The 26,607-nt window shown below is 47.0% G+C and overlaps 1 protein-coding gene across 1 annotated transcript in view; it reads left to right on the forward strand.

Annotated features, from left to right (window-relative positions):
* Mtor (mechanistic target of rapamycin kinase) overlaps positions 1-26,607 on the forward strand; it is a 116,271-nt gene that overhangs the window by 20,120 nt on the left and 69,544 nt on the right. The window contains exons 14-28 of the mRNA XM_021200534.1: positions 1,051-1,173; positions 1,790-1,879; positions 2,168-2,260; positions 3,115-3,249; positions 3,485-3,614; positions 4,846-5,096; positions 14,413-14,499; positions 17,205-17,372; positions 17,926-18,038; positions 18,238-18,400; positions 19,536-19,628; positions 20,259-20,405; positions 23,213-23,355; positions 24,880-25,042; positions 25,171-25,316. Coding sequence (XP_021056193.1) covers positions 1,051-1,173; positions 1,790-1,879; positions 2,168-2,260; positions 3,115-3,249; positions 3,485-3,614; positions 4,846-5,096; positions 14,413-14,499; positions 17,205-17,372; positions 17,926-18,038; positions 18,238-18,400; positions 19,536-19,628; positions 20,259-20,405; positions 23,213-23,355; positions 24,880-25,042; positions 25,171-25,316 — 2,045 coding nt within the window. The remainder of the gene's footprint in view (positions 1-1,050; positions 1,174-1,789; positions 1,880-2,167; positions 2,261-3,114; positions 3,250-3,484; positions 3,615-4,845; positions 5,097-14,412; positions 14,500-17,204; positions 17,373-17,925; positions 18,039-18,237; positions 18,401-19,535; positions 19,629-20,258; positions 20,406-23,212; positions 23,356-24,879; positions 25,043-25,170; positions 25,317-26,607) is intronic.

Below are 26,607 nucleotides of genomic sequence, written 5' to 3' on the forward strand. Positions count from 1 at the left end.
TAATAAATAAATACATTTAAAAAAAAAATAGATCACTAAGAATTTTTAAAATATTTATTTCGATTATTCAGAGGAATTAAAAACCAGGACCTTGTATGTATTTGGAAAATACTATTTCTGAACTATATCCATAGCCTTTAAACTCTGAAATAAGGAAAAAAGTAGTTTTGGTATGGATTGTCCCAAATTGAATTGTGTGTCTTTACTGAGTGACTTGCTGGCCTTTCCCCGGGGGCTGGTGACTGGGCATTGGTGGGCGTCACAGTGGTACGGGTAGCTGACTCTAACCTGGTCTGCAAGACATCTGCTAGTTGTCCTTTGCTTCCTGGGACACATCCCTGCGGCCAGCCAGCACCACTCAGTCGCTGTGTATCGCTAGTTTGCTGCTGTCTTGTGTGACTGGAGAACACAGGCTGTGGAGGTCATACAGAAAATCAGTTACCAAGTCAGCAGCTAGGACAGAAGTCTTAATTCCGCCGGACAGACCCCTGGCCACCTGGGCCTTGTCGTCTCCTCCCCTCAGCTGTGCCCAGAAGCCCATGTATGTGGTGGTGTCTACTCAACCTTGAGCGTAATAGGCTGCTATGCCTGTGTTAGGGATGTGAGAACAAGCCTGGCGGCTCCATTCAGTAGTGTCTAGAGACACTAGCACTTCCTTCATGGAGGTGTGTCTGGGTCCCTGTGCAGGTTAAGCTCTCCTTCTGTTCCACAGCTGTTCTGACCATCCTTCCATTCCTTTGTCGTCATTATAGAACCTCTTGGGAATTTTGTGTCTGGACAGAGGTTTTTCCTCTGGAGCCCTCTCTTCAGTCCGTTGTCTGGAAAACCAAAGTCTCGGCTCTGACAGGTGTTCCTTCTGCAGTACTGCAGGACTTTGAGCTGCTGTGACAGCCAAGGCTGTTGAGAGTTACGGGTCCCCATGCTTGCCGAATGTCCAGTAGAGACTTGATTCGCTGCAAGCCTGCTTCCTTTCCCCAGCTGCTGACACATCTCCCTTTACACAGCTCTGTTCTGCCCTCTGCCATCGTGTGGTACCTTTCTTCCCTATAGATCCTGACAGAGCTGGAACACAGCGGTATTGGGAGAATCAAGGAGCAGAGCGCCCGCATGCTGGGGCACCTGGTCTCCAACGCGCCCCGGCTCATCCGCCCCTACATGGAGCCTATTCTGAAGGTAATGCACAGCAGATGGCAGAGCGGGCTTCTCACTCTCCACTTCAGCACTGCTGTGCTGAACCAAGTAGATCGGGTTTTTAGGTTCAGGCTGGGGACAAGGGCCACACGTAGCACCTTGAGTTAAAGGTGCCGGGAACCTCACCAGTTGCAGGACCGAGTTCTCCTCCATGCTTCATGCCACCAGATGTACCTGGGAAGGAGAAGCAGGGAAACAGCATGTGCACTCTCCTCAAAGGACGGGCATGAGCTTTAGTCATGGGACGTTTTCTGTGTCTGACACATGCATCTGGAGGGATGGTAGGCAGACAGAGTTGAAAGGGCACATGAGAAACATCTTCAAATTGTACTGCCGCCTGGGGGGTACGCTGGGCTTGTGTTTGGTTTCAAGAAAAGCTTGGAAATTCACAGCCCCGAGCTGCCCATGTTCACAGAGCCTAGAAGTAACTTCTGTATGGCCTAGAGGGTCTTAGGAGGGTTTCGTTTTATTTGTTTTCTGGTGTTTAGGATTAAACCCAGAGCTTTGTGTGTACTAGGAGGCGTGCTGCCCTCTAGGGGTAAGATAGCTCTCCTACAGATTCCTGTCCACACTCATTTTCTTATACCTTCTTCTGTAGGCTTTAATTTTGAAACTGAAAGATCCAGACCCTGACCCAAACCCGGGCGTGATCAATAACGTGTTGGCCACTATAGGAGAACTGGCTCAGGTGAGGGAGCAGCTGGCCTTCCACTGGTGAAGCACGCTCTTTAGCGTGGGAAAGGCAGAGCACTTGGGTTTCTCTTCATTCGTTTTGGTTTCTGGTTTTGTTTGTTCTTATTTTCATTTAGAAGCAATGTCTCGCTGTGCCACCCAGGCTGGCCTCATACTCACAGAACTCCTCCTGCCTCACCTTCTGGAGTTTTGGACGTCCTGGGTGTAAGCCACCACACCCTTCCTAAAGCAGCATCTTTATCCCGTGATCTCAGCCCTTCACCTTTGTCTTCTTGCTCTGCAGGTGAGCGGCCTGGAAATGAGGAAGTGGGTGGATGAGCTCTTTATCATCATCATGGACATGCTCCAGGACTCCTCCCTGCTGGCCAAAAGGCAGGTGAGTGCCACTGCTGCCTGCGTGGCCGGCCGGGAGACCCACGGGACCAGGGGACACCACAGTGACTCCAGCCAGGTCTTTGCAGAGCTTGACAGACATTTTCTTTGAATGGGGAAAGAGGGCAGAATCTCAGAACAAGCTTTGGCTCTCCTCCTGACCAGTTAACTGCAGCCGATCCAGGCTGAGCATCGCCCTTTCCCCTGCATGAATGGAAATGCACTCTGCGTGTCAGAGCCCCAACTCCTGAGGGAGGAAGCAGGCGTGGACACTGCTTGTGGAGGCGGACAGCTTCCCCTCATTCTCCCGGCCACTGGGGGTTAGTAGAGGAGTAGTCCAAAGCGAAGAACAGTCTTAGCTTCCTTCCGTAGCTCCTGTTAGTCATTCGGGATACAAAAGAACCACATTTCCTCTGAAAAATGGGGATATTCTGTATGGTTTTTTCTTTGATTTTTGCGGCAACATCTTACTCCGTAGTCAATAAGTAAGTCAAGTTACTTACTGTGTAGTTAGAACTGGCCCTGAACCAAAGGCTGTCCTCCAACTTGAGCCTCCCTGGTACAGAGAGTACGTTAGAAGCCATGATTCCCGCTCTATTCTTAACCTTCGATGCAGTGACTGTAAGCTCATGCTTGACCAGCTGTTAGTATGCCCTGACTCTAGGATCCCTATGCATGGGTAGTGACTTAACGGCCTTCTCGTTGGCTCTGACATCTCATTTCCCTCCCAGTACAAAGAGTATACCTGTGCTTTCTTTTTTTTTTTTTTTTTTTTTTTTTTTTAATATTTTTTTTTTTTTTTTTTTTTTTTTTTTTTTTGAACTGGGTCAATAAACATGTGGCTTTTTGTTCATTCAGGTGGCTTTGTGGACCCTGGGACAGTTGGTGGCCAGCACTGGCTATGTGGTGGAGCCCTACAGGAAGTACCCCACTCTGCTTGAAGTGCTGCTGAATTTTCTGAAGACAGAGCAGAACCAGGGCACTCGGAGAGAGGTACACAGCATGGCCACCTGGTCTGCAGAGACTTGCGAGAGGAAGTAGTGACTGTAACCCGCCACACTGGGTGGGGCGTCCTGTCTGTCTGTCTGTCTGTCTGTCTGTCTGCTGTGTCGATGGGATGGTGGTTATGCAGGAGGTGTGGTGTGTGGGACAGGAAAGTTGTACCTCAAACCCTCTTTAATCGGATGGTGGGGTAAGTGCTTGCTGTCTTCTTCCCTTCCCTGCTCAGGCTATCCGAGTGTTGGGGCTCCTTGGGGCTTTGGATCCCTACAAGCACAAAGTGAACATCGGCATGATCGACCAGTCCCGGGACGCTTCCGCTGTCAGCCTGTCAGAGTCCAAGTCAAGCCAGGATTCCTGTAAGTTAGGACTCACGTCCCCCCGACCATGTTAGAAACAGCCTTGGTCAGGTAACTGATAGATACTGATTCTCTTGGCAACTTGTGAATGAAGAGCCTGTAGTCCCTGCGTCTAACCAGTTCTGTGTCTGCCCAGGGTCTTTGTCGGGTTAACAGGCTAAGTTGGGGTTACTTTTGACTGCTGTCGTCTGTCACTTTGTTAGTACTTCTTTTTTTTTTTTTTCTTTTCTTTCCGAGCCCTCATGAAGGGGAAGGATAGCTCTTGTTTTCTCTGTTTCATTTAAGGGAAATTGGGACATAGAAAGGCCAGTAGCCCACAAGCCCTGGGCCCTCTCTTTTTGCATCTAGTCTGACAGTAGAGACCCATTGCCTTTTGAGAAGTATCTGAGCATTTGGGAAGGAGGGTGGAGTATGAGTTTCTAGCCCACCATCCACTGGGGGAAAGCCTGTTGATGAAATTGAAGTTTCAACAATGGTCTCCTCAATGCTGTAGCAGAATATGATTTTACAACAGTGAAACTGTTTGCTCCCTAAAAAGCTCTCTAGGCTGATTGTTTAGTTTCCTCCATTTATTTCCTTCTCCCATCTGGGTTAAGAGAGTGTACTGTGTGGTTCCCCTTTGCTCCCTGACCATGAATAGCAAAGCCCAGGCCAGCTGCTCGTGTTCCTCAGCAGCGCCTGTCGTCCTGTCTCTTTCCTGCGTCTCCTATATCCCCTGCATCTCCTACATCCCCTGCATCTTACCTCCTCACTGCATGGCACCATGCCCAGAACAGAGTCCTTGCTGTTCAGAGTATGGCATATGCCTGCTAATGTGTCTGTAGTTCCTGTGGGACTAGCCAGCTATGCAACAGATGTTTGCCTAATTTAATTCCCTTTCCTTTCATTTAGAGGAGTAGTAATTTTTATTGATGGTTCCAGCTCTGAGGTTGTGAACTGTGACACTGAGAAGCTACGTTAAACCTAGGAATTTAGGAAAAACCCATCACGCACCGTTTCAGGCTTTGGTGCTTTGGGTAATAGAAAAGCTCAGATGAGCTTTGTTCCTGACAGGGAGAGCCTATTCATGGGTTCCTAATAGCCCTCCGCATTCACAGCACCATCAGAACATGAAGGGGGATACATGCATGCTAAGGCCTCTGAAGGCGCTTTGTTTGCTATTAGCCATGCTTAGCCTCACATCAGAGGCCTGCCACCAATACTTACGACTCTCCCTGTCACCTTGTCCTAGCTGACTACAGCACCAGTGAAATGCTGGTCAACATGGGAAATCTGCCCCTGGACGAGTTCTACCCCGCTGTGTCCATGGTGGCCTTGATGCGGATCTTCCGAGATCAGTCCCTCTCTCACCACCACACCATGGTGGTGCAGGCCATCACCTTCATCTTCAAGTCCCTGGGGCTCAAGTGTGTGCAGTTCCTGCCCCAGGTCATGCCCACATTCCTTAATGTCATCCGAGTCTGTGACGGGGCCATCCGGGAGGTAAGTACTTAGCCTTCCCTGCTCACCTGCTCTGCATCACACGTGGTGTGCAGAGAGCACTGCCCTCTCCTCCCTTGGCCTCTGGCACCTAAGTGTGTAGCTGGGTCTGTCCAGTTTTCTTTTTTCTACTTTTTTTTTTTTTTTTTTTTTTTGGTTTTTCAAGATAGAGTTTCTCGGTATAGCCCTGGCTGTCCTGGAACTCACTTTGAAGACCAGGCTGGCCTTGAACTCAGAAATCTGCCTGCCTCTGCCTCCCAAGTGCTGGGATTAAAGGTGTGCACCACCAACCGCTGTCCAGTTTTCTACCCCATCCCACTGGGTAGCTAGAAGACGAACAGCCCAGTGGGAAGAGACAGCATTGTTCCCAGTACTGTAGATGGCTAGATTTAGATCAGGCTGAGTTTTGTTGTTCTTTGCTTGTTTGTTTTTAAGGTCTATTTTTATAAATTTTAATTATATGTAAGTGTGGGTGTCGGTGTGGAGGTGTGTACATGTGCCCATAGAGCCAGGGGCATTGGGTGCCCCTGAAACTGAGTTACAGGCTGTTGTGAGCCTGATGGGTTACTGTGGCAAAGGTATGCTCTTATCTACTAAGCCATCTTTCCAGCCACAAACTACTTTTGATTGAATTTGAAGCCTCTGACTTGCTAGGCAAGGACTCTGCCCTCTGACTGTATCCCTAACCCTTTTATTCTGAGAGAAGATCTCAGTAAATTCTGTAAACTGGCTTTGAGCTCTGAGCCCAGATCAGCCTTAAACGTGGAGTCCTCTTGCTTCATTCAGCCTCTGTGGTAGCTGAGGAAGGCAAGGCTTTACTAATCACCCATTTTTAGTGACAGTACTATGTAGATGAAGCTGCATAACCCTTACTAGGTCTAACGGTACCAGGCTGTGCTGTCATTGTTGGTTGGTTCTGAATTGGATCATGTGATCAGTATCTGGGAGCGAGCCCTCTCCCGGGCAAGTTTTGCCTTGCTTTGTCACTGATGAGTAATCTGTGAGGTCACTCTGGAGAGTGACCATGCTATTCCCCAGCCACCTTTCACTCAGTGGCTTTTAGTATTCCTCCTTAATCCTTGTCAGGTGCTAAGCTGGTGACTGCATCGTGACTATGTAGTTCTGTGATATAAAGAGTGGTTCCGCGGCGTCTGTATCCATGCATGATGCATGGTGTGTGTACCAACAACACACCTCACTCTAGGGGTTCAAGGCAGCGCACAGTCCTTGCTAGTCTTAGATTGGCCCCTGAGGGTATGCAGGCTGTGCTCTGCTTGGAAGGCCATGCTTAAATTCATTATCTTCTCTCTGTGACATACTTAGAGGTAGGTAGTAACATTTTATAAACTGCTTCCTGACTTCGTGGCTGAAGTATAGAATGGGTTTTTTTGGTTTTTGTTTGTCTTTGTTTTGTAATCCCTTTCTGGGACAGGATCTCTCTGTGTTGCCCAGGCTGGTCTCAAATTCCTGGGCTCAAAGGAGTCTTCCTAGCCACATGTGACTTGAGTTCTGTGCCACCATGCCTGGCTCTCAGTCTACTTTTGTGCTTTGTTCTTACAGTTGTCAGCCTCATTAGACTCTTCACTCCATTTGCTACAAACGCTCCCAGACTTTGATTCTAGATAATTACATGCTTCGGAAATAAAGGAAGCGTGGATGTTTTCATGGTAAATGTAAATCATTCGTTGCTACTTTTGAGTGCCTCGCTGGGTCTGCCGTGCTATTTCAGTCTGGTGAGGCTGCGGACCTTCACCCTGCTGTGCATTCTCCTGCTGACCTTAACTGCTGTGTCCACTTCACCGCTAGCTAGGACCATCACTGTTGGAGGGTTTGGGTAAATGGTTTTTCAAGTTTTTAAACATTCCCTTATACTCTTCAGTTATTAAAAGAATTCTTTTCTTTTTAATCACAAGTTGATACTGGATTTACCAAATGCTTTTCCTTTGTTTTAATAATCCAGGGGTTTTTTTTCTCCTTTAATGTCTTGTTGCATTGTGTTGAAATGAGTTGTAATGTCGAAACACAGCCACTCTGGTTATGACAGATTTTTAACTTACCAATGCAGTCTCTGATATTAAATTTAGAATTTTTACACGAAGTAGACTTTATCTGTAGTTTGGAAACTACAGACACAAGATTTATTTAGCTTTTTTCCCATTCTTGTCCAGGGTCTTAGGTCAGCTTCAGCCTTTTCTGCGGAGCACTGGCTCTACTGAAATGGGAGCACTGTCATTGTGAGGATGCTCTTGTCTTGTTTATATCGCCATTTCTTGCCAGAGATTGGCCTTAGTTGTTTTGTTTTGTTTGATAGCCACTTCTGTTGCATTTCTGTCTTCTATCTTGCCTTTTTTTTTTTTTTTTTTTTTTTTTTTTTTTTTTTTTTTTTTTTTTTTTTTTTTTTGGTTTTTCGAGACAGGGTTTCTCTGTGTAGCCCTGGCTGTCCTGGAACTCACTCTGTAGACCAGACTGGCCTCGAACTCAGAAATCCACCTGTCTCTGCCTCCCAAATGCTGGGATTAAAGGCATACACCACCACCCCCATCTTATCTTGCTTTTTTTAATCTCACAAATCTGTTCTTATTATTACTTTCCTTGATCTGCTTTTTTTTACTTAAAAAGTTGGTACTCCTAAAATGACAGAGCACATAAAAATGTTTGTCACATGAGCCTCATGTCCTGAGTTTCATTCCCAGAAACCCTGCACAGGTAACATTCGAGAACTGACTCCCTAGAGTTGTCCTCTGACCTCTGTGTGCTGGCTGTGTGCCATCCTCATACCCACTCACACACTAAGAGAACAGTCATGTGCTGGGCAGTGGTGGTGCACAGACAGACATACAAAACCAGTCAGGTGAGGCATGGTCCTGTAACCCTAGCATTGACGGTGCAGGAGGATCAGCTGTCTAAGGCCAGCATGGTCCACATGTTGATTCGCAGGGACATCAAGAGCCTTGTGTTAGACAAGGAGGTCTCTGTTACCCTCGTTTCTTTCTTATTTCTGTTTTTTCAAGACATGGTTTCTCTGTGCAGCCCTGGCTGTCCTCCTGGAACTCACTCTGTAGAGCAGACTGGCCTTGAACTCAGAAATTCGCCTGCCTCTGCCAGAATAAAGGTGGTGTGCGCCACCTTTGCCCAGCATAAAAAATTTTTTTCTTAAAAAAAATGTGTGTGTGTCAGGAGGAGTGTTCTTGGGGAGGGCAAAGGGTGTTGGATCTCCTGAAACCGGAGTTAGAGGCCTACAGGCCCACTGTAAGCTACCCAACATGGATGCTGGAAGCCAGAGTGGGTTCTCTGCAAACTTCGTGTGCCTCTGAACCAAGAAGTCAAGAAGTCATCTTCTATTCCCCTCTTTCTTCCTTTGTAATTCAGTCTAGTAGAACTCTAAATTTTGGGGAGGTAAACTTTTGGGAGTATTGCTTTGCACATACTTTTAAAAATAGCTGCTTTTAAAATGTTTTAAACTTTCAGAGCTAGGGAGATGGTGCAGTGGGTAAGAGGACTTGGTTGTGCAAGTTTGTAGATCTGGGCTTGGGTCCCCAGCACATACATGTGGCTGTTTGGACTATAGCTCCTTTTTGCCAACTCCACATTGGGGTTGAGGCAGAGGAAGGATGGCTGGGGGCTCACTATCCAAACCACCTAGCTGAAATCCAGCAAGTTCCAGGTACAGAGAGACGTGTGCAACACACACACACACACACACAGTACTGTTTAAATTCTGAGGTAGGGGTTTAGGGAGATTCCACATTTGGTAAAAGTGCTGTTATGCAAGCATGAAGACCAGAATTTGGATCATCAGAACCCATGTAAATAAAGGCCAGATGGGCACAGTAGCTCCTGTGACCTTTACTCCCGTGATCTTTGTACTTACAAGGCAGAGACAGGGACTCCCCGCAACACACTTAGCTAGAAAAATCAGCAAGCTCCGGGACTAATTGAGAGGCTTTGCTTCCATGTGTAAGGTGGAGAGCAACCAAGGAAGACAAGCTGTGTCAACCTGTGGTCTCCACATGAACACGTATGCACACATATCCCACACACATCTTTTTATGTGTATGAGTGTTTTGTCTGCATGTGTGTATGTGCACAAGGGTGTGTGCCTGGTCTCTTGAGTTCAGAAGAGGGCATTGAATCCCCTGGCACTTGAGTTTTAGACAGTAGTGAGCAGCCATATGGGATTAAACACATGTCCTCTGGAAGAGCCAACTCTCCACATTCCCTCCACATACATCTTCATGTGCAAACATACCACTCACATATGCATACCCCTCAGAAATTCTTTAAGGTAAAAATGACATACTGTAAAGTTTGCTATTTTAAAATATAAAATTCCGGGCTGGAGAGATGGCTCAGCGGTTAAGAATGCCAACTGCTGGGCTGGTAAGATGGCTCAGCAGGTAAGAGCACCCGACTGCTCTTCCAAACGTCCTGAGTTCAAATCCCAGCAACCACATGGTGGCTCACAACCATCCTTAACAAGATCTGACGCCCTCTTCTGGAGTGTCTGAAGACAGCTACAGTGTACTTACATATAATAAATAAATAAATCTTTTTAAAAAAAAAAAGAATGCCAACTGCTCTTCTGAAGGTCATGAGTTCAAATCCCAGCAACCACATGGTGTCTCAAAACCATCCTTAATGAGATCTGATGCCCTCTTCTGGAGTGTCTGAAGACAGCTACAGTGTACTTACATATAATAAATAAATAAAATCTTAAAAAATATATATATTTTTTATATATATATATGTATATATAGTTCCTTGGCTTTCAATGTATTCAGAATCTGCAGTCACCAGTAACAGTCTAAATTTAGAAAGTTGCCAGAAATTACTATAGCCAGAAACCTTCCTTCTCTCCCTCAGTGGTCATTTCCATTCCCGCTGCCTCCTAGAGCAGCCACCTTATGTCTTCCTATGCTACTTCTGAAGATTCCCTATAATTGATGGTATGTTGTGTCGAGCTTCTTTCTCTCTTTCTTTTTTTAATACAAAGCATCTTGTAGCCTGAGTAGCCTTGATCTTCCTGTCCACCTGCCTCTGCCACCTAAGTGGTTGGCTCACAGTTGGGTGCCACCAGCCCCAGCCTCTGCAGTGCTGGGTTGGAACCAAGGAGTCCGTACATACTAGACAACATCTACCAACTGAGCCATCTGCCGACCTGTGTCTAGCTTACTCAACATAATACCTCTGGGCTTCATCCTGCTGTAATATATAATAGCTTGCTCCCTTCTTGCTGAGTAAAGTGAATTCTCATTAGTGTTCAAAAGTCAGTCCTTTCTATGGCCTTTTGTTATTGTTGGGTTTTTGTTTTGTTTTGGTTTTTGGTTTTTTGAGACAGGGTTTCTCTGTGTAACCCTGGCTGTCCCAGAACTCACTTTGTAGACCAGACTGGCCTCAAACTCAGAAATCCGCCTGCCTCTACCTCCCTAGTGCTGGGATTAAAGGCGTGCACCACCACTGCCCAGCTCCTTTCTGTGTTTTAACTTTACAGTTTCTGCTTTCACCTTTGACTTATTCACAAGTGGGTATTTTATTCGCATCCTTAGTATTGATTTCTACACTAATTGCATTGGGTTTATCGCTCTTTTATGCTTGCTGCAGTGGCCTGAATGGTTTCGATGTCTCATTGATTTTCACAGATTTCTCACATGCTTGTGCTTGCCACTGTTACCCATAGGGGTTTATATATAACAAACTATACCATGTTGAGATCTCATGTCTGTGTGTTATGAGTACATGTTTGTCTGGGTTATGTATGCATGTTCATGTATACTATGTGTACATGTTAATGAGTCTGTATGTTTTGGCGCACGTGTGTGGGGTGCATGTTCGTGTGTGGGGTGCATGTTCGTGTGTGCACACTGGCATAGAGGCCAGAGGTTGGTATTAGGTATCTTCCTCTTTCTCTCCATTTTCTATTTTGAGGCAGGGATCTCTATCTTGAGTACAGAGCTCGCTAATGCAGCAAGTGTAGCCCTCCATCTTGTGTAGTGGAGAACACCATGCCTGCCTGTACGTTCATGGATTCCCATGTCCTATAATCCAGTCCTTGTGCAAATATTCTTGCCCAAGAAATTGAGCCATTTCCTCAGTCCTCTACTCTTATTAAGACTTTGTTAAATCCTTCTAATGGAGACAGTGTACATCAAATTTCCTTTTATGTGTGTGCTACTGTATTACAACTGGGGTGTTTCTCCAGTTCCTCTGAGAGGGTAGCAACAGAGCAATGGAAAGATGTCCTCCTACCCACCTTGGTACAGCAGTGATTATTGAGGTTAGAGAAACAGTGGGTGACTCCGGGCAACCGCACCTCCAAAGACCCCACCCCAGCGTGGGTCACAGCCCAGGTCCCTTCACAGCAGGGCCACAGTAGGCAAATTCTGCCTTTCTAAGGCTCTCTGAGCTTCTTGAGTCTAGAGCATCTTGTGAGTCTCAGGAGTCTCCCTTTAGGTGGGAAAGTTTCATTCCAGAGGAAACAGTATTCAGTATAATTCAGTATATACAGTATTCAGTATACATTTTATTTACAAATTTATTTTATAAATTTTATTTTTCAATTATTTTACAATTTTCTTTTTACTTTTCTTTTTTGTTTCGTTTGGCTGTTTGTTTGTTTTTGTTTTTGTTTTTTTTTTTTGGTTTGGTTTGGTTTGGTTTTTTGAGACAGGGTTTCTCTGTGTAGTCCTGGTTGTCCTGGAACTCACTCTGTAGACCAGGCTGGCCTGGAGGTCACAGAGATCTGCCTCCTGAGTACTGGGATTAGTGGCGTGTGCCACCACCCTCTCTTGTGTTCTATATTCCTATTTTGATTTCTGTAAGTATCTTAAATAGATTCACACGTTTAGGGTGATGATAACTATTTTCTCTAAGTCCTGGGTTAGCCTAATTCACCGCTCTTTGTTTCTCTGGTCCCTTGCTCTCTCTGGGTGTTCTGTGGTCATATGCCATCTTCATCTACTCAGTCCCCAGAGCAGCCTGGAACATCTGCTCTGCAGGAGCAGAGAGGAGCAGGTGCGCTTTTGCTTCAGTGCAAGTGACCCAGGACAACTTGAAGTCAGTGTCTGGCTTGTTCCCAGACCACCCGGGTAGTTAGCCCATTTGAGAGTCAGCCTGAGGTGGTCAGCTCTTCTAGGAGACTTACACTAAAACTCATGATTTCTTTGTCTCCTTTTGCCAGTAGGAGGGGGGTTTGTTTTGTTTTGTTTGTTTTGTTGGAATTCACTGTTTCCCTTAAGATGTATCCCATTAAAGTTATGGGTTTACGAAAAATAGTTGGATTCTGATGATCTGCTTTCTCATGCATTAATTTCTAGTTTTTCACAGTGGGAGGATTCAGAGATTTAGTCTGCCATGCTTTTCAGAAACAACATCACACATACAACCCGTTGTCTCAGCTATTTCTCAGGTCGTTCTGTTCCAGGTAGCAAGCGAGCTCTTGTCTGTGCTTCACAAACATGCAGTACAAGCAGGGCATTAGTACATCACTAAATAAGTCAGTAACGTCGATCCTTTCTCTTTATTCTGCTTGGATAGGCTCTGAGAAGGGAAGGTGGTGGTCCCGGGTCTTTCCACTCCTGAGGCATCAGCTATCAAGCTTCCCTCCCGTGGCCAGGAAGCAGGAGGCTCGTTCCGTGTTTCTGTCCAATGGTTTTCCTGACCCCCTCTGCCTTTTATTTTCAGTACCCCAGGAGCGTGCTTTGTCTCGGGCTTAGGGTTACTGTCTTCCTTCAGATTTAGCTAACAAGCATTCATTACGCATAGAGTTCCTGTCCCTGGAGCTTTTCCATAAAGGTGTCAGCAATGATGCCGTGAGGGACGTGCTACGATAGGTATAGGATGGCTCTGCCGAGTCACTCTGCACCATGGGCTGACCATGGCGTCCCTGTTAGGGAACGAGGCTGTCTGTGAACCTGATTCTGTGTGTCTGGTCCTGACTTCTGCAGGTAATATACCCCAAGATCGGATTGCTTTATATTTTGTTTGTTGTGATAGGGTCTTGCTAAATAGTAACCTTGAGCTCACTCTGTAGCCCAAGCTGGCCGCAACTGTTGGTCTGCTGCCTCAGTCTCCCAGGTACTGTGAGCACAGGGATGCTGTACTCCATTGGAACCCGCGCTGTTTACTAAGCCCCATGGAACCCAAGGTTCCCAGTGAGTAGAGTGAGTGTCTGTCCAGGCTCCGTACTGCAGAGGGGCGGTCAGAGGTGGAGTCCTGGGCTAGGGAACAGGAAGGTAGTACTGTCATCTATCATCCTCAAACAGGATGTTACTAACTCTTCTGACAGTAAGTCTTTAACTTGAAGATCCAGGGCTTCTTTACCTGAGCCCTCTGTAGTCCCTGCTTTACTTACGTGGTAGCAACTTTTCTGACAGGTTTAGGACGCCCCCTGCTGGGATCGATGGCTCACACCTGTGATCCCAGTGTGTCAGCCTAAGACACGAGGCTAGCCTGGGCTACAGTAGAGTACTCCATTCCTCTCCAAGTGTACTGCTTGTTTTGGCTCATAATTTCTTTGGAATATCTTAGGACCTAACTAAGAGCTGGATATAGTAACGGCATGCCCAGCATCCAGCAAGTGGGAAATCAAAACAGAGCAATAGGAGGTTAGAATTCCCTTAGCTATGGCAAGGTCAGGCCCAGTCTGGGCTACATGATATGTCTGAAAAAAAAAAAAAAGCAGTAATTAATTTATTACTTATAAATGGACTATATTCTAATATCTACAATGAAGTATTTAATTTTAATTAATTTATTTATTGAAACAAAGTCTTACTATGTAGCTCTGGCTGGACTATAAAACCCACTATGAAGATCATTCTGGCCTTGAACTCCAAAACCCACCTGCCTTTATCTCTTTTGTTTTGTTTTGTTTTTGTTTTTCAAGACAGGGTTTCTCTGTGTAGCCCTGGCTGTCCTGGAACTCACTTTGTAGACCAGGCTGGCCTCGAACTCAGAAATCCGCCTGCCTCTGCCTCCCAAGTGCTGGGATTAAAGGGGCATGCTACCATGCCTGGCCACATGACCACTTTTTTTTAAGTATTTAGTGACCAGAATCCCATGCTTCTTACACTCAGAGTGCATGGAACAGCTCCCTGTCCCCTGCACTGGAGCTTTCCATGTGTGGCCTACAGTTGCACTTGGGGCTAGTCCTAGGTGTAAGACCCTTGTCCCTTCGCCACTGTAGGTTAAGTCGGAACATGCATTCAATTGATGGGCTGCTGTGGAAACCAACCCCATAGCTGACTTTTCCTGTCTCTGGGTAAGCTTATGAGTTCTGCATCCTTCAGGTGCCAACTTGTTGATGTCTTGTATGTTTCAGTTTCTGTTCCAGCAGCTGGGGATGCTGGTGTCCTTTGTGAAGAGCCACATCCGTCCCTACATGGATGAAATAGTCACCCTCATGAGGGTAAGTACTGTTCTTGCCCTGCTCGTTTGCATTTGGGTCAAGGGGTGTGCAGAAATGAGTTTGAATCCCATGGATATTCCCTTCATGGGTCACTTTATAAGCTGTTACTAACTATAGAAAATGGGGCTTTACAGTAACTGCCAGCCACTAGGTTCTGAGGAGCAGGGTAGATAGACATTGATTCTGCATGCTCCCAGCTCCCAGGTACAGCAATATAAGTGTGAAGTCTTCAAAGAAATCCTGAAATAATTGTTCTGCCAGAGACATCTTGAATTATTTGCCTAACACACAGCAAAGCAGTTTATGTCACTATTGCAACAGTGCTTTCTGACTCCCACAGAAGCCCTTCTCTTCACTACCCATGAACCCACAGCACAAGAGGGAATGGATAGGGGACTGGTTTTTCCCGTAGTCACCTGTCAGGCTCTGATGACCAAGGTGACACTTTGCCCTGCAACCTCCAAAAACTTAAATGTCATTTGACTTAAGTGGCACCTATGGCAGGGATCAGTGCCTGGCATTTTATAACATGCATTAAGCAAGTGCTAGAAGACACCCAGATAACAGAAACACCATTTTACTGTTCTATGCAATTTAAATGATTCTGTGCGGAGGGTTGCTTTGTAGTTAGCTTGGTGATAGCAGTAGGGCCAATTTCAAAATGTTTGACTCCCCCAGAGGAGCTTCTCGGCACCAGGGTTCAGAACTGAACAGCCCTTACATGTATAAATCATGAAAAGCTGCTATGTTCCCATTTTCTACCACAGAGGACTCAGTACAAGGAGGGCTTGGACCAAATGCTTGACTGCCCAAGGGATGGCCTTGGGGCAGAGAAGGTAGGAAGGAAACAGTGTGCTCAGGGTAGGAAGCCGAAGCCCTCTGACTCACCCCCCACCTCCCTAAAAGAAGTCTGACCAGTGCTCAGGGATTCGAGGAGGAGCCCTGCCTGCAGAATGCAGCTTTAGTTCCGTCCCAGAGGAGAAGATGCAGCAGGTGCTTTTCCTGTGGCTGTTGATCCTGGACATTTTAATGAGCTCCCTGGAGCCCGGGAAGAGAACAGTCTGTAAGCAGTGATGTAGCCTCCATCCCCAGGCAGGCTGCTGGCTTCTGTGTAAAGAAACCTCTGTGAAGAGCTCATGGTGATAGAGTTGGAAAACTTTCTCTGAAGAAGGCAGAATACAGTCCAAGCAAATGAACATCAGATAAACCAAGGCCTAAAAGCCAGCGCAGTTTTTTTTTTTTTTAAACCAGGTTTATTTATTTTATGCATGTGAGCACACAGATGGCTGTGAGCCTTCCTGTGGCTGTTGGGAATTGTATTCTTAGGACCTCCGCTTGCTCCGGTCAGCCCTGCTCGCTCAGTCCCCGTTCTCTGCTGCCCAAAGATTTATTTATTATTATAAATAGGTACACTGTAGCTGACTTCAGACACACCAGCAGAGGGCGTCAGATCCCATTACAGGTGGTTGTGAGCCATCATGTGCTTGCTGGGATTTGAGCTCAGGACCTTCAGCAGAGCAATCAGTGTTCTTATCCGCTGAGCCATCTCGCCAGTTCACCTGCACAGTTATTATTGAGAGTAAACACAGGTTTTCCAGAGAGTAGTGTCTTCCAGCTGACAGAAAGTTTAAGCAGCATTTTTCAGTCTTGTTTTCTCCTTGGTTTTACTGAGGGCCTATGCAGATTAGGGCCCCGAGAGTGTGGCTATGGTTGCGCTGCCTTACTGGTCAGTCTCCTGCTCCAGAGGCTGTAAAGAAAGCTAGAAGCCCCTGACTTTGCAGTGACTTGAAGTGATTGCTTTCATGGAGTGTGAGAGGCTTGTGCCCGTTTGCCTTGCAGCTATTTCTTTTTTTTTTTTTTTTTTTTGGTTTTTTTCTGAGACAGGGTTTCTCTGTATAGCCCTGGCTGTCCTGGAACTCACTTTGTAGACCAGGCTGGCCTCGAACTCAGAAATCCGCCTGCCTCTGCCTCCTGAGTGCTGGGATTAAAGGCGTGTGCCACCACCGCCTGGCTCTTGCAGCTATTTCTAAGGCAGAATATGCATCCATTGGCCAGCATTTATATCAGTAATCTTTGTGGATTGTCAGTACGTAGAAGAAAGAGTACCTACTTTGTTGCAGTGTCCAGGCCTGATGGACAGATTTTTAGAGAACAGGTATCAGGTACTGCCCAGCCAACTAAGAAATCCTGATTGGGCATGAAATCTTAGTAATCGGGAGTGGTCACGCAGTACCCCAGTAACGTATGGACTAACACCGTGTTGGCACTCTGGGAGTGACCAGGTGTAACAATCTGTCTGCTCTGTAAACAGTTTGATGACTAGGATGGTCAGGTACTCTGACTGGCTTTAGGGATTAGTTTAAGTAGTCTCTTGCTCTTAACTAACCCAAGTCTAACAGGAGAGCTTTGCAGGGGAAGTTAGCACCAAGTTGGGAAGGAGAACTACACGTGAGAGCGTGAAAGACAGCAGACGGCATGCCAGCCAACAGTGGGGTTCTAGGCGAGAGACTGCACCGCACAGCTTGGAGGAGTCAGGGCATCCGCATCTGGAAGTGCAGCATCATTTGTCCCATGCCTGTGGCTATGGCTGTGAAATGAGAGAAGATGGGAGGGGCTTGTCTGGGCTTATTACATTTTCTGCCTTTCTAGGTTCACTGTCCAGCAAACAAACATCTGACTCTGCCCTTCTCTCTACCCCTCTGTAGGAATTTTGGGTCATGAACACCTCAATCCAGAGCACAATCATTCTTCTCATTGAGCAAATTGTAGTGGCTCTTGGAGGTGAATTTAAGCTCTATCTGCCCCAGCTGATCCCACACATGCTACGGGTCTTCATGCATGACAACAGCCAAGGCCGCATCGTCTCCATCAAGGTGAGCAGCTGGGATCATCCAGAGAGGTTCCTGGTTGCCTCAGAGTCTGTGGATGATAACTGAGCTGTGAGATCCTGTTCTGGGTGGCATGCTGATGTGTAGGCCCAGGAACATGGTCACCTAGCACTTGGCAGTGTCTTTCCAGAATACTTACAGTCCCCTTTTGATTATCTTTCTATTTTGTCTCCTTTAATGGATTGGTCTTGGCATTGGTTCATCCCAAGCCAGCTTTATTATCTAGCACCTGGTATACATCGGCTGAAAGAAAGCAAAGCAACATGTACTTACCATAAAATCAGGGGAAAGAGGCGCCATAAAGAGTGTAGTCCAGCCAGGCCATGGCGCACACCTCTAATCCCTGCTCTCGGGATGCAGAGGCAGAGCTTGAGGACACCTGGTCTACAGAGCCAGTTCCAGGACAGTCCAGAGCTGTTTGACAAGCTCTTCAGCATCCCTACAGAACGTTGAGTGCTCCATATGCTGTCCAGCATGCCCCGGGCACTTGATGCCTTTCTGTATCTGTTCACCACCAGGCTCTTGCTCACTTTTGCAGCTGTTAGCAGCGATCCAGCTGTTTGGCGCCAACCTGGATGACTATCTGCACTTGTTGTTGCCTCCGATTGTGAAATTGTTTGATGCCCCTGAAGTCCCACTGCCATCGAGAAAGTAAGCGCCCTATTTTGCCATCTTTGTGGGGTTTTTTCCATCTCATTTTAGTTCAGAAATGTTCCAGATTATGGAGATCTTATTGCTGCCCTCCTGGTGTGTATATCTTGGATTCATGTCACTCACAGGACCTCACAGCCATTCCTTCACATTCCCCTCTGCTGTTGTTAAGGTAGCCCTCGGCTTGCTCTTGTTGCAGGGCAGCGCTGGAGACGGTGGACCGCCTGACGGAGTCCCTAGATTTCACTGACTACGCCTCCCGCATCATTCACCCGATCGTTCGTACGCTAGACCAGAGCCCAGAGCTGCGCTCCACAGCCATGGACACACTGTCTTCACTTGTCTTTCAACTGGGGAAGAAGGTAAGAGGAGACCCCTGAGTGGACCCGTGATTTTATACCCTAGCTGGGAACTTGTGAATATTTCCAGTTGTTAGTACATAGTATGACTCTCAGCCACTATTGGAGACTATGAAATTATTCCAGTTTTTATTGTTCTTCCTTTGTTCATCAGTTTTAACTGGAGCACCTGTGTGGGTGAAGTGTAGTTCTAGAGATAACACTGCTGGGATGGAACTCAGTTGGTAGTGCGCTTACCTAGGCCATGCAGGAATCCCTGGGCTTTGTCCCCAGGACTGCATACAACTGGATGTGGTGGCACTTGGTGACTTACAAGCAGGAGGATTTTATTTCAAGAGGAAAAGAGAAAAGCAGATCTTGTTCTTATAGAACATATATTCTAGGGCGTAAAGTGAGTGATCTCTCCACACTCTGAGAATGCTGAGTGAAAGTGGGGAGAAATGGTGTTCGCTTAGGTACATAGGGAAGACTTTCCTGATGAGCTCCAGAGAGAGACCTGGAGACTCACTTAGCACCATGTACAGGGCGAGGTAGGCAGGGAGAGTTTATGGCACAGCTCAAGAGCAGGATAACCCCAAAAGTAATGTGGGAGTACTTACTGGTAGCTAAGGTCTAGGAGGTTAGACAGGGCTAGGTCGGGGAGAGACTAAAGTTTGAAGCAAAGAGTCTCCAAATGTTACCTTGAGATAAGCACCATCATCATCCTTGTCCCTGGAAGTGTGTTGGGAATGCAGAGTCTTGGGCTCAAGCTGCAGACTCAGGAATGTGGGCTGTGTTCTAAGTCTCTGGGTACCAGTGTCCACCAACAAGTGAGGTCACTGTGGGCAGCACCGTGAGGACTTTGTCTTTTATGCTGAGCAAGACTAGAAGGCCTAGAAAACTTTGATCACAGGACAACTAGAATTGATAATATTTTAGCATGATGACTGTCAGTGATATATTCAGAATGGACTGCAGAGAAAGAGACCTCTGGGCATTGAGGCGAGCCAGTGGAAGGTGATGGGGAATTGGCCTGGAGTTACATCTGGAGTGGGAAAGGATGGTAGGGACTTTTACTGCCCTCCAGTGCACAGCAGTGTGCTCTGCCATCTGCTCTCCAGAATAAGAGTCCCTGCTGTCTTACTCCCTCCTGTTGCAGTACCAAATCTTCATTCCAATGGTGAATAAAGTCCTTGTGAGACACCGGATCAACCACCAGCGCTACGACGTGCTTATCTGCAGAATCGTCAAGGTGAGCGGGCACCCTTCTGCCCTGAGGTCTTCAGTGTCTTTCCTTCTTGGCATTTTGTCCTAGCAAAGGGTAGGTCATGTCTAGCTTTCTTGCCCCGGCTAGGGCCGGCAGACGCTGCTAGAAAAGTAGTATTTTCAGCTCTAGGTGGACGGCTTCTCTGCGTGGTTTCTGGTGAAGCCATCCACAGAGCACAAGACTAATGAGTCTGGCCTCAGTCCAGTTTGATTTTATTTGTGGACACTGAGATTTGAGTTTCTCACAGTTTTCACAAATTGTAAAGGGTTAGATTTTATTTTGACTACTGAGATTGAAATCAATTGTTTCTAGCTCTTAAGCTGTATGAAAACAGGCAGCAAGCTGTGTGCCATTGGTGCCCTAAATAGCTGGCCATTTATTTGTGCTCACAGTTTGCCTTTGTCTGGCTTTTTTATGACTTACCCAATCCATTAAAGGTTTGTCAGTGACCCCAGCAGGGAGTTCAGGCACATGGTTATTTTGTGTATAGGTGACATGCATACTGTTTGTTTAAATCCTGGCTCTTGCAGGTAGGGGTCTCCTGAGGGTTGTGCATGTCTTAAAGCTGGGATCATGTGTGGAGATGCGGGTGTTTTCATACATCTCTGCTTGCAGGGGTACACACTTGCTGATGAAGAGGAGGACCCTTTGATTTACCAGCATCGAATGCTGAGGAGCAGCCAGGGAGATGCCCTGGCCAGTGGGCCAGTTGAGACAGGACCCATGAAGAAACTGCATGTCAGCACCATCAACCTCCAAAAGGCAGGTCTATTGTTTCCAGGGGGATTGGGAAGCAGGGCTCTGTTATTTTCTCTCATTCAAAACATTCATCTCTTACCACCTTGAATTTACACCAGCTAATCAGCCTATTTTCAAAACAATCTCAGCATCGTGAACCAGGCTATTACATTTATTTGTTTGTTACCTTTGCTTTTTTGCTTACTTCATTTTCTCTTGTTGCTGTTGCTCTGTTACAGGGTCACACTTTGCAGCTCTGGCTGGTCCTGAACTCACTATATAGTCTAGGCTGACCTTAAACTTGTAAACCTCCTGCCCCATCCTCCCAGTTAGTGACATTACAGGTATGTGCTGCCTGCCAGCACATCAGACACTTTGTGGCTATTGCTTTTTGTAGCACAGATTAGCCTCTAATTCATCTTCCTCCTGCCTCTGCCTGCTACATGCTGCCTTAGATCCCTACAAGTGGACTTAAGGATGGTGGTGAGCCACCATGTGGGTATTGGGAACTGAAACCAGATCTTCTACAAGAGCAGCAAGTGCTCTTAACCGCTGAGCCATCTCTTCAGCTCCAATCAGCTGTGATTTTTTTTTTTTTTTCCATGTAGAAAATAAAGTTATCTTTTGTGTTTGCTCGGAACTTCAGTAGTAGGACCTTTTGTGGAAAAAGAAAAGAAAAAAGAAAAAGCGCTCTCATTAGAATAAAGTTGGTGTCAGTTTCTTTTCCTGCTGCTGTGGTAAAAGACTCTCACAGAAGCAACCTAAAGAGATAGGGTGTGTTTTTGCTTACAGTTCCAAAAGGGCATAGTCCATAATGGCAGGGACGACATGACAGTGGGAGCAGGAGGCCGGCTAGTCACATTGCTTCCATATTCAGGAAGCAGACACAGAGCAGGAAGTGGGATTGGGCTATGAAACTGCAGGGTCCTCACCCAGTGACTCACTTCCTCAGCACCACCAGCCAGGGAGCCAGGTGAATCTGTGGGAGACATTTCATATTCAAACCGCAGAAGCTGGTAAGGCCCTGATTAGCATAAAACCCGATGTGGGCTGTTTAAAGCAGTGAGTTTTACTCTTTTCCCTCTCACTGGGCTTCCTAATTTCTAGGGATCGTATTAAAATGTTTACTCTGCTGTGAAATGTCTGAGGTCACGAGAGATAACTGTAAAGAGCTCCCAGGTCTGTCTGTGATACTTCTGGCCGTGGACCACACTTTGAATAGCTAACTCTTACAACTTTGCTAGTAAGTACTGAATTGTCTCTGCTGACCAGAGCCTGGAATGTAGCCAGCTTTTTGCCTGTCTTGACACATCTTGTTCATCTCTTTGAGGTAGGCCACCTGGATACAGTTATAGGAAGCCTGAGGCTCAGTGGTCTAGCTGAGTGGCCAGGTTGGGATTCCACTAGCGTTCAGGCTTCAGAGAACAACATGCCCACACTGCTAAAGTTCATTATGCTGTTCAGTAAGCCCTTAAGGCGCTCTATGAAACGGAAGCAGGCGTGTTCTCTTTATAAATAAGAAGACAGACACAGGGTATTAAGTTCCAAACATCAGAGAGCCAAAAGTTACATAACTGAGTTTTAAATTCAAGCCTTTGAGTTCCTGGGTGTGGCTTTGGCCTCTACACTACTCTTCCAGAGCCTGATGTTCCCACTCACCTACCCAAGCTGGCCCAGGAATACTTTGTGGGGCCAGGAATGGAACCTAGGGTCTCATACATGGTGTTCTCAGCCACTAAGCCGTACCTCAGCTCCACAGAGCCCACTTGCTGCCTGGAGAGGTCAGTGCTTTGAGTAAGCTTCTGGTCCACTGCTGTAGCCTGACAGTTCCCCTCCCTGTGAGTTAGCTCTTCTGCAGATGAGTTGTGCTGGTGAGCTGGTCTTCCCTTCTCTGTGGGTTCTTCTTTTTCCCATTCTTTATTCCTCCTGCTTTCACCCTCTACCACTAGATAGGAGAGAAAGGAGGATGTGGGGTGGAGGGAGACACAGACAGACAGATCTTTGATCTAATTTCTTTCCCTTGTTTCTTTGAGCTCAACTACTAACAAACTGCAACCAAGCCCACCTAGTGGGACTCTAGCATTTATCCACACTCTGAAAAACTCCCAGATGTCACACAATCACAAGAACTGTCTGCAGCTGGCAAGGCCATTCCTCTTCTAGAGCATGAGTCAAGTCACAGTCAGCTGCTACAAAGCAACCCCATATCCCATACCCGGGGTTAAACAAAAACATATTCTTACAGTATTTCTGTCTTTTTTTTTTTTTTTTTTTTTCGAGACAGGGTTTCTCTGTGTAGCCCTAGATGTCCTGAACTCACTTTGTAGACCAGGCTGGCCTCGAACTCAGAAATCTGCCTGCCTCTGCCTCCCAAGTGCTGGGATTAAAGGCGTGCGCCACACCACCCGGCTCTGTCTTGTTTTTAAAGAAATGAAAATTCCAAAATTCTTACTATAGCGCTGAATGCCCAGCTCACTTCTACACGGCAGTGGCCCTTAGACTTCATTGAAGGCGTGTGCTTTGAATGTGACAGACCTGTTCACATTGGTTCTGGAGAGTCCAGCACCAGCAGGTGGCCTTTCCCACACTGTGCTGTGTTCCCGAGGCCACCCCTTTGCTTCATGTATTTTAGTTAAACACCACTGCTTTGTTTATGTTCTGGGGGAAGCTTTATCATAGTAGGTATGAAATACAAGTTCTGGGGGAGCTTTATCATAGTAGGTATGAAATACAAGTTGGAGCAGAATCGTGGTGACACAGGTTACCATGGTTGCCCTTCACAACTGGCCCTTACATTTGATGGTTTCTCATTGTCACCTATGGTGTCACAGGCCTGGGGAGCTGCCAGAAGGGTCTCCAAGGACGACTGGCTGGAGTGGCTGAGGCGCTTGAGTCTGGAGCTTCTGAAGGATTCCTCATCGCCCTCCCTGCGTTCATGCTGGGCCTTGGCGCAGGCCTACAACCCCATGGCCAGGTGCGGTTCGGCATGCTGGAGCTCCGACCTGGCTCCCTTCCCTTTGCTCAAGGCTCCTCCTCATCCCCGCAGTGGATATTTATTGTTTATAGTGAGGCATAAAACGGCAATTTAATTAATGGACAGCCATTTTTATTAGCAGACATTACAAGCAAGGGATCTGATGTGAGTTTTATCAGCACAGCTGGTTTGCCGTGTATTTAGCAGTAGTCATGGGCTCCAAGATTACAGCTTGATCATGATTGGCTTCCTCTAATTTATCTCAAGTTGTTTGTTTGTTTGTTTGTTTGTTTAATATTTAAAACACCCGCCATGTCTAGAAGTTCTCTTGTGTATCTGTCTGTGGTGTAGGCTCGCACGTGCCTCGCTGACGGCCTCTGTCACCCTTCTACCCAGGTCACCTCTGAGCACAATGCCATTTCCAGAGAAACTGTGGCCATTTATTAATAACTTAGTCCCAAATGTAAACACTGGAGATCCATTGTCACCTCTGGATAGATGAGGAAAGCTTATTTTTCATTTATACTACACTTGTCAGTCTGATTAGAATTTCAAATTTTGGGTGGTTTTCTTTTTTTCCTACTAAATTCCAAAATTATACTTGTTGTTCTAACTTAACCTTGAAATGTGTAATGGCAATTGCAGAAGCATAGTTCTAAACCCATCACTGCAGGGACGCGTTACGCTTTCCTCTCCTCTGCCACCACAGGCCTCCTCCACAGAGGAGCCTAGAAAAGTGGATGGGGCTAGGGAGGGTCCATCCATGTGACACTGTGGCGATTTCAAGTTGGTGGTATAGCTTGGAAGTAGCCGGCTCTTTTGGTGTTGGAGCCTGGCCAGAGCCTCGCATACCTCATGTGTGCTGGTGCCTTGAGCGTGTAGTCTTCCCTCTTAGGTAGGCATCAGTGTAGCAGATGCTGCCTTAGCCACTTTTGATCTTAAGAATTTGGACATTGTCCAGGAAATGTTCCAAGGATCACATAAGGACTGCTACTTCCTCAATCTGTTCACTTAGAAGTTCTCTTTCTGTTCATCCCAGTGAAGAGAAACCAGGCAGAAACTGCCAGGAAACATCACTGTGAAGACAAGTTAGTTTGCGTGTTCTCCTCCCCACCCCTTCTCTCCCTCAGTTCCCTGTATGTCATGTCTGTACCTGCCCTAGAAGAGAGAGTTGTCATTGCTTGGCTTGATGATGATGCGGGCCTAAAAAGCACAGCAGGTGGGAGGCTGAAGCAGGAGACTTGCTGTGAGTTTGAAACCAGTCTTGGCCACAGTGTGAGACCTTGCTCAAACAAACAAGATTAGTAGTCAGTGGGTATATGTGCTTCTTTTACTTTAAAGTCCCCTCCCTTGTTCTCCACAGGTCAGGTATTTAGTCACGCTGCCTCTTGAGGAAGGGTTAGATGCCATCCAACAGGTTCTGTCAGACAGCATTGCTCTTGCAACCAAACTGCAGTGCCTGTGGTTGACGGTGCTTGTGGCAGCTGGCAGAGGTGCACCCTTGCCCGTTCCCTGTGCTTACAGGGATCTCTTCAATGCTGCCTTTGTGTCCTGCTGGTCTGAGCTGAATGAAGACCAACAAGATGAGCTCATCAGGAGTATTGAGTTGGCTCTCACGTCTCAAGACATTGCTGAAGTCACACAAACCCTCCTGAACTTGGCTGAGTTCATGGAGCACAGTGACAAGGTGAGGCTCTGCCCCCCTTGTCCCGATGGACAGTGAGAGGAAGCTGGCTGGCAAAAGGGGGAGTGGCCACGCAGCCTCCTCTTGTGTGTGTGTGCCCCATCTACTATTTTCTCTGCTTTACTCTGTAGGGCCCCCTGCCACTGAGAGATGACAATGGCATCGTGCTACTGGGTGAGAGAGCTGCTAAGTGCCGGGCGTATGCCAAAGCACTGCACTACAAAGAACTGGAGTTCCAGAAAGGGCCCACACCTGCCATACTTGAGTCCCTCATCAGGTAGGCCATAGACACTTGTTATCATCTCCCACTGCTTGTCCCTATGGACTCCACTGGAGTCAGATGGAGAACTGTGTGAAAGCTGCCCCTGGGTTTGGCTGGCACATTAAATCTATGGTCCAGATGGCACTCTCATGGTACTGTTAGCACTCAAGCCAGGCCTGTCACATCTGTCGGTCCTCACCACCTCCACTCCGCTGGTTCCCAGCCTGTGCTTTCTTATCCCAGTGAAATCAGTGGGACGCAGCTCTGACCACAGCACAGGGCATCTAAGTTAGGATTAGGACACCCTAGCTCCTGACTTCAGGGCCACCCAGAGGCAGGGTCAGGTCTACAGACCATGTCGTGTCTTTTAGTGCCCACTCTTCCTCCTTTGGAGTTCTGATTGTAAGGCATAAAGTCTGAGGTGCAGCGATCATTTTCTTGATTCCCCTGATTGCTCTCGCCTCTCTTATGGTTTTGAGTCTTCTGGGTATGGAAAAGGAAGTTGTTTAATAAATTGTGTGCTGTTAGGAATTACAAGCAGCCGGAAATATTAGCCTCAGCTCCTAGAGAGCTGCTCACTTCCCCTAATGAGCTTGGAGAATGTTAACTCTGGAACCTATTCATCTCCATGGAGATCCTAACGTGGTTCATCATGTAACTGCAGAGAGCTCAGGAAAAATCAACAGCTAATAAGTTTCTGGGCGAGCGGGCAGACAGAGCCTGCGGAGCAGAGTGCCTCAGCAGCCGGCCTGGGGCCCACCCTCCCTTTAGCAGGACCCGAAAGGTTGACGTGGACTCCTGCTTCTGCCTAGATCCATGGCACAGAGAATGATGATTTCTCAAGTGCCTTGTGGGAACAGTTAGAGATGTGCCATCCCTTGAGGCCTGCTTCAGGATAGGTCTCCCTGTACCTCCTCTCCCTTGCACAGCTTCATGTGATAGCGGACAGAAACGAGGCTAGCTGCTGGGGCGCGTTAGCTCAGACCCAGACTGTTTGCCTATTGGGTCCTCGCTGACTTTTCTGATACCTGTTTGTAGCTCTCCCGTCCCACCCTTGACTTTTCTCGTATTTGAGATAATCACATAAACAATGAAGCTGTCTTAGTCAGGGTTTCTATTCCTGCACAAACATCATGACCAAGAAGCAAGTTGGGGAGGAAAGGGTTTATTCAGCTTACATTTTCATACTGCTGTTAATCACCAAAGGATGAAGGACTGGAACTCAAGCAGGTCAGAAAGCAGGAGCTGATGCAGAGGCCATGGAGGGATGTTCTTTACTGGCTTGCCTCCCCTGGCTTGCTCANCC

The sequence above is a fragment of the Mus pahari genome, chromosome 6, assembly GCF_900095145.1.
Source record: "Mus pahari chromosome 6, PAHARI_EIJ_v1.1, whole genome shotgun sequence".
NCBI classification, from domain to species: Eukaryota; Metazoa; Chordata; class Mammalia; order Rodentia; family Muridae; genus Mus; species Mus pahari.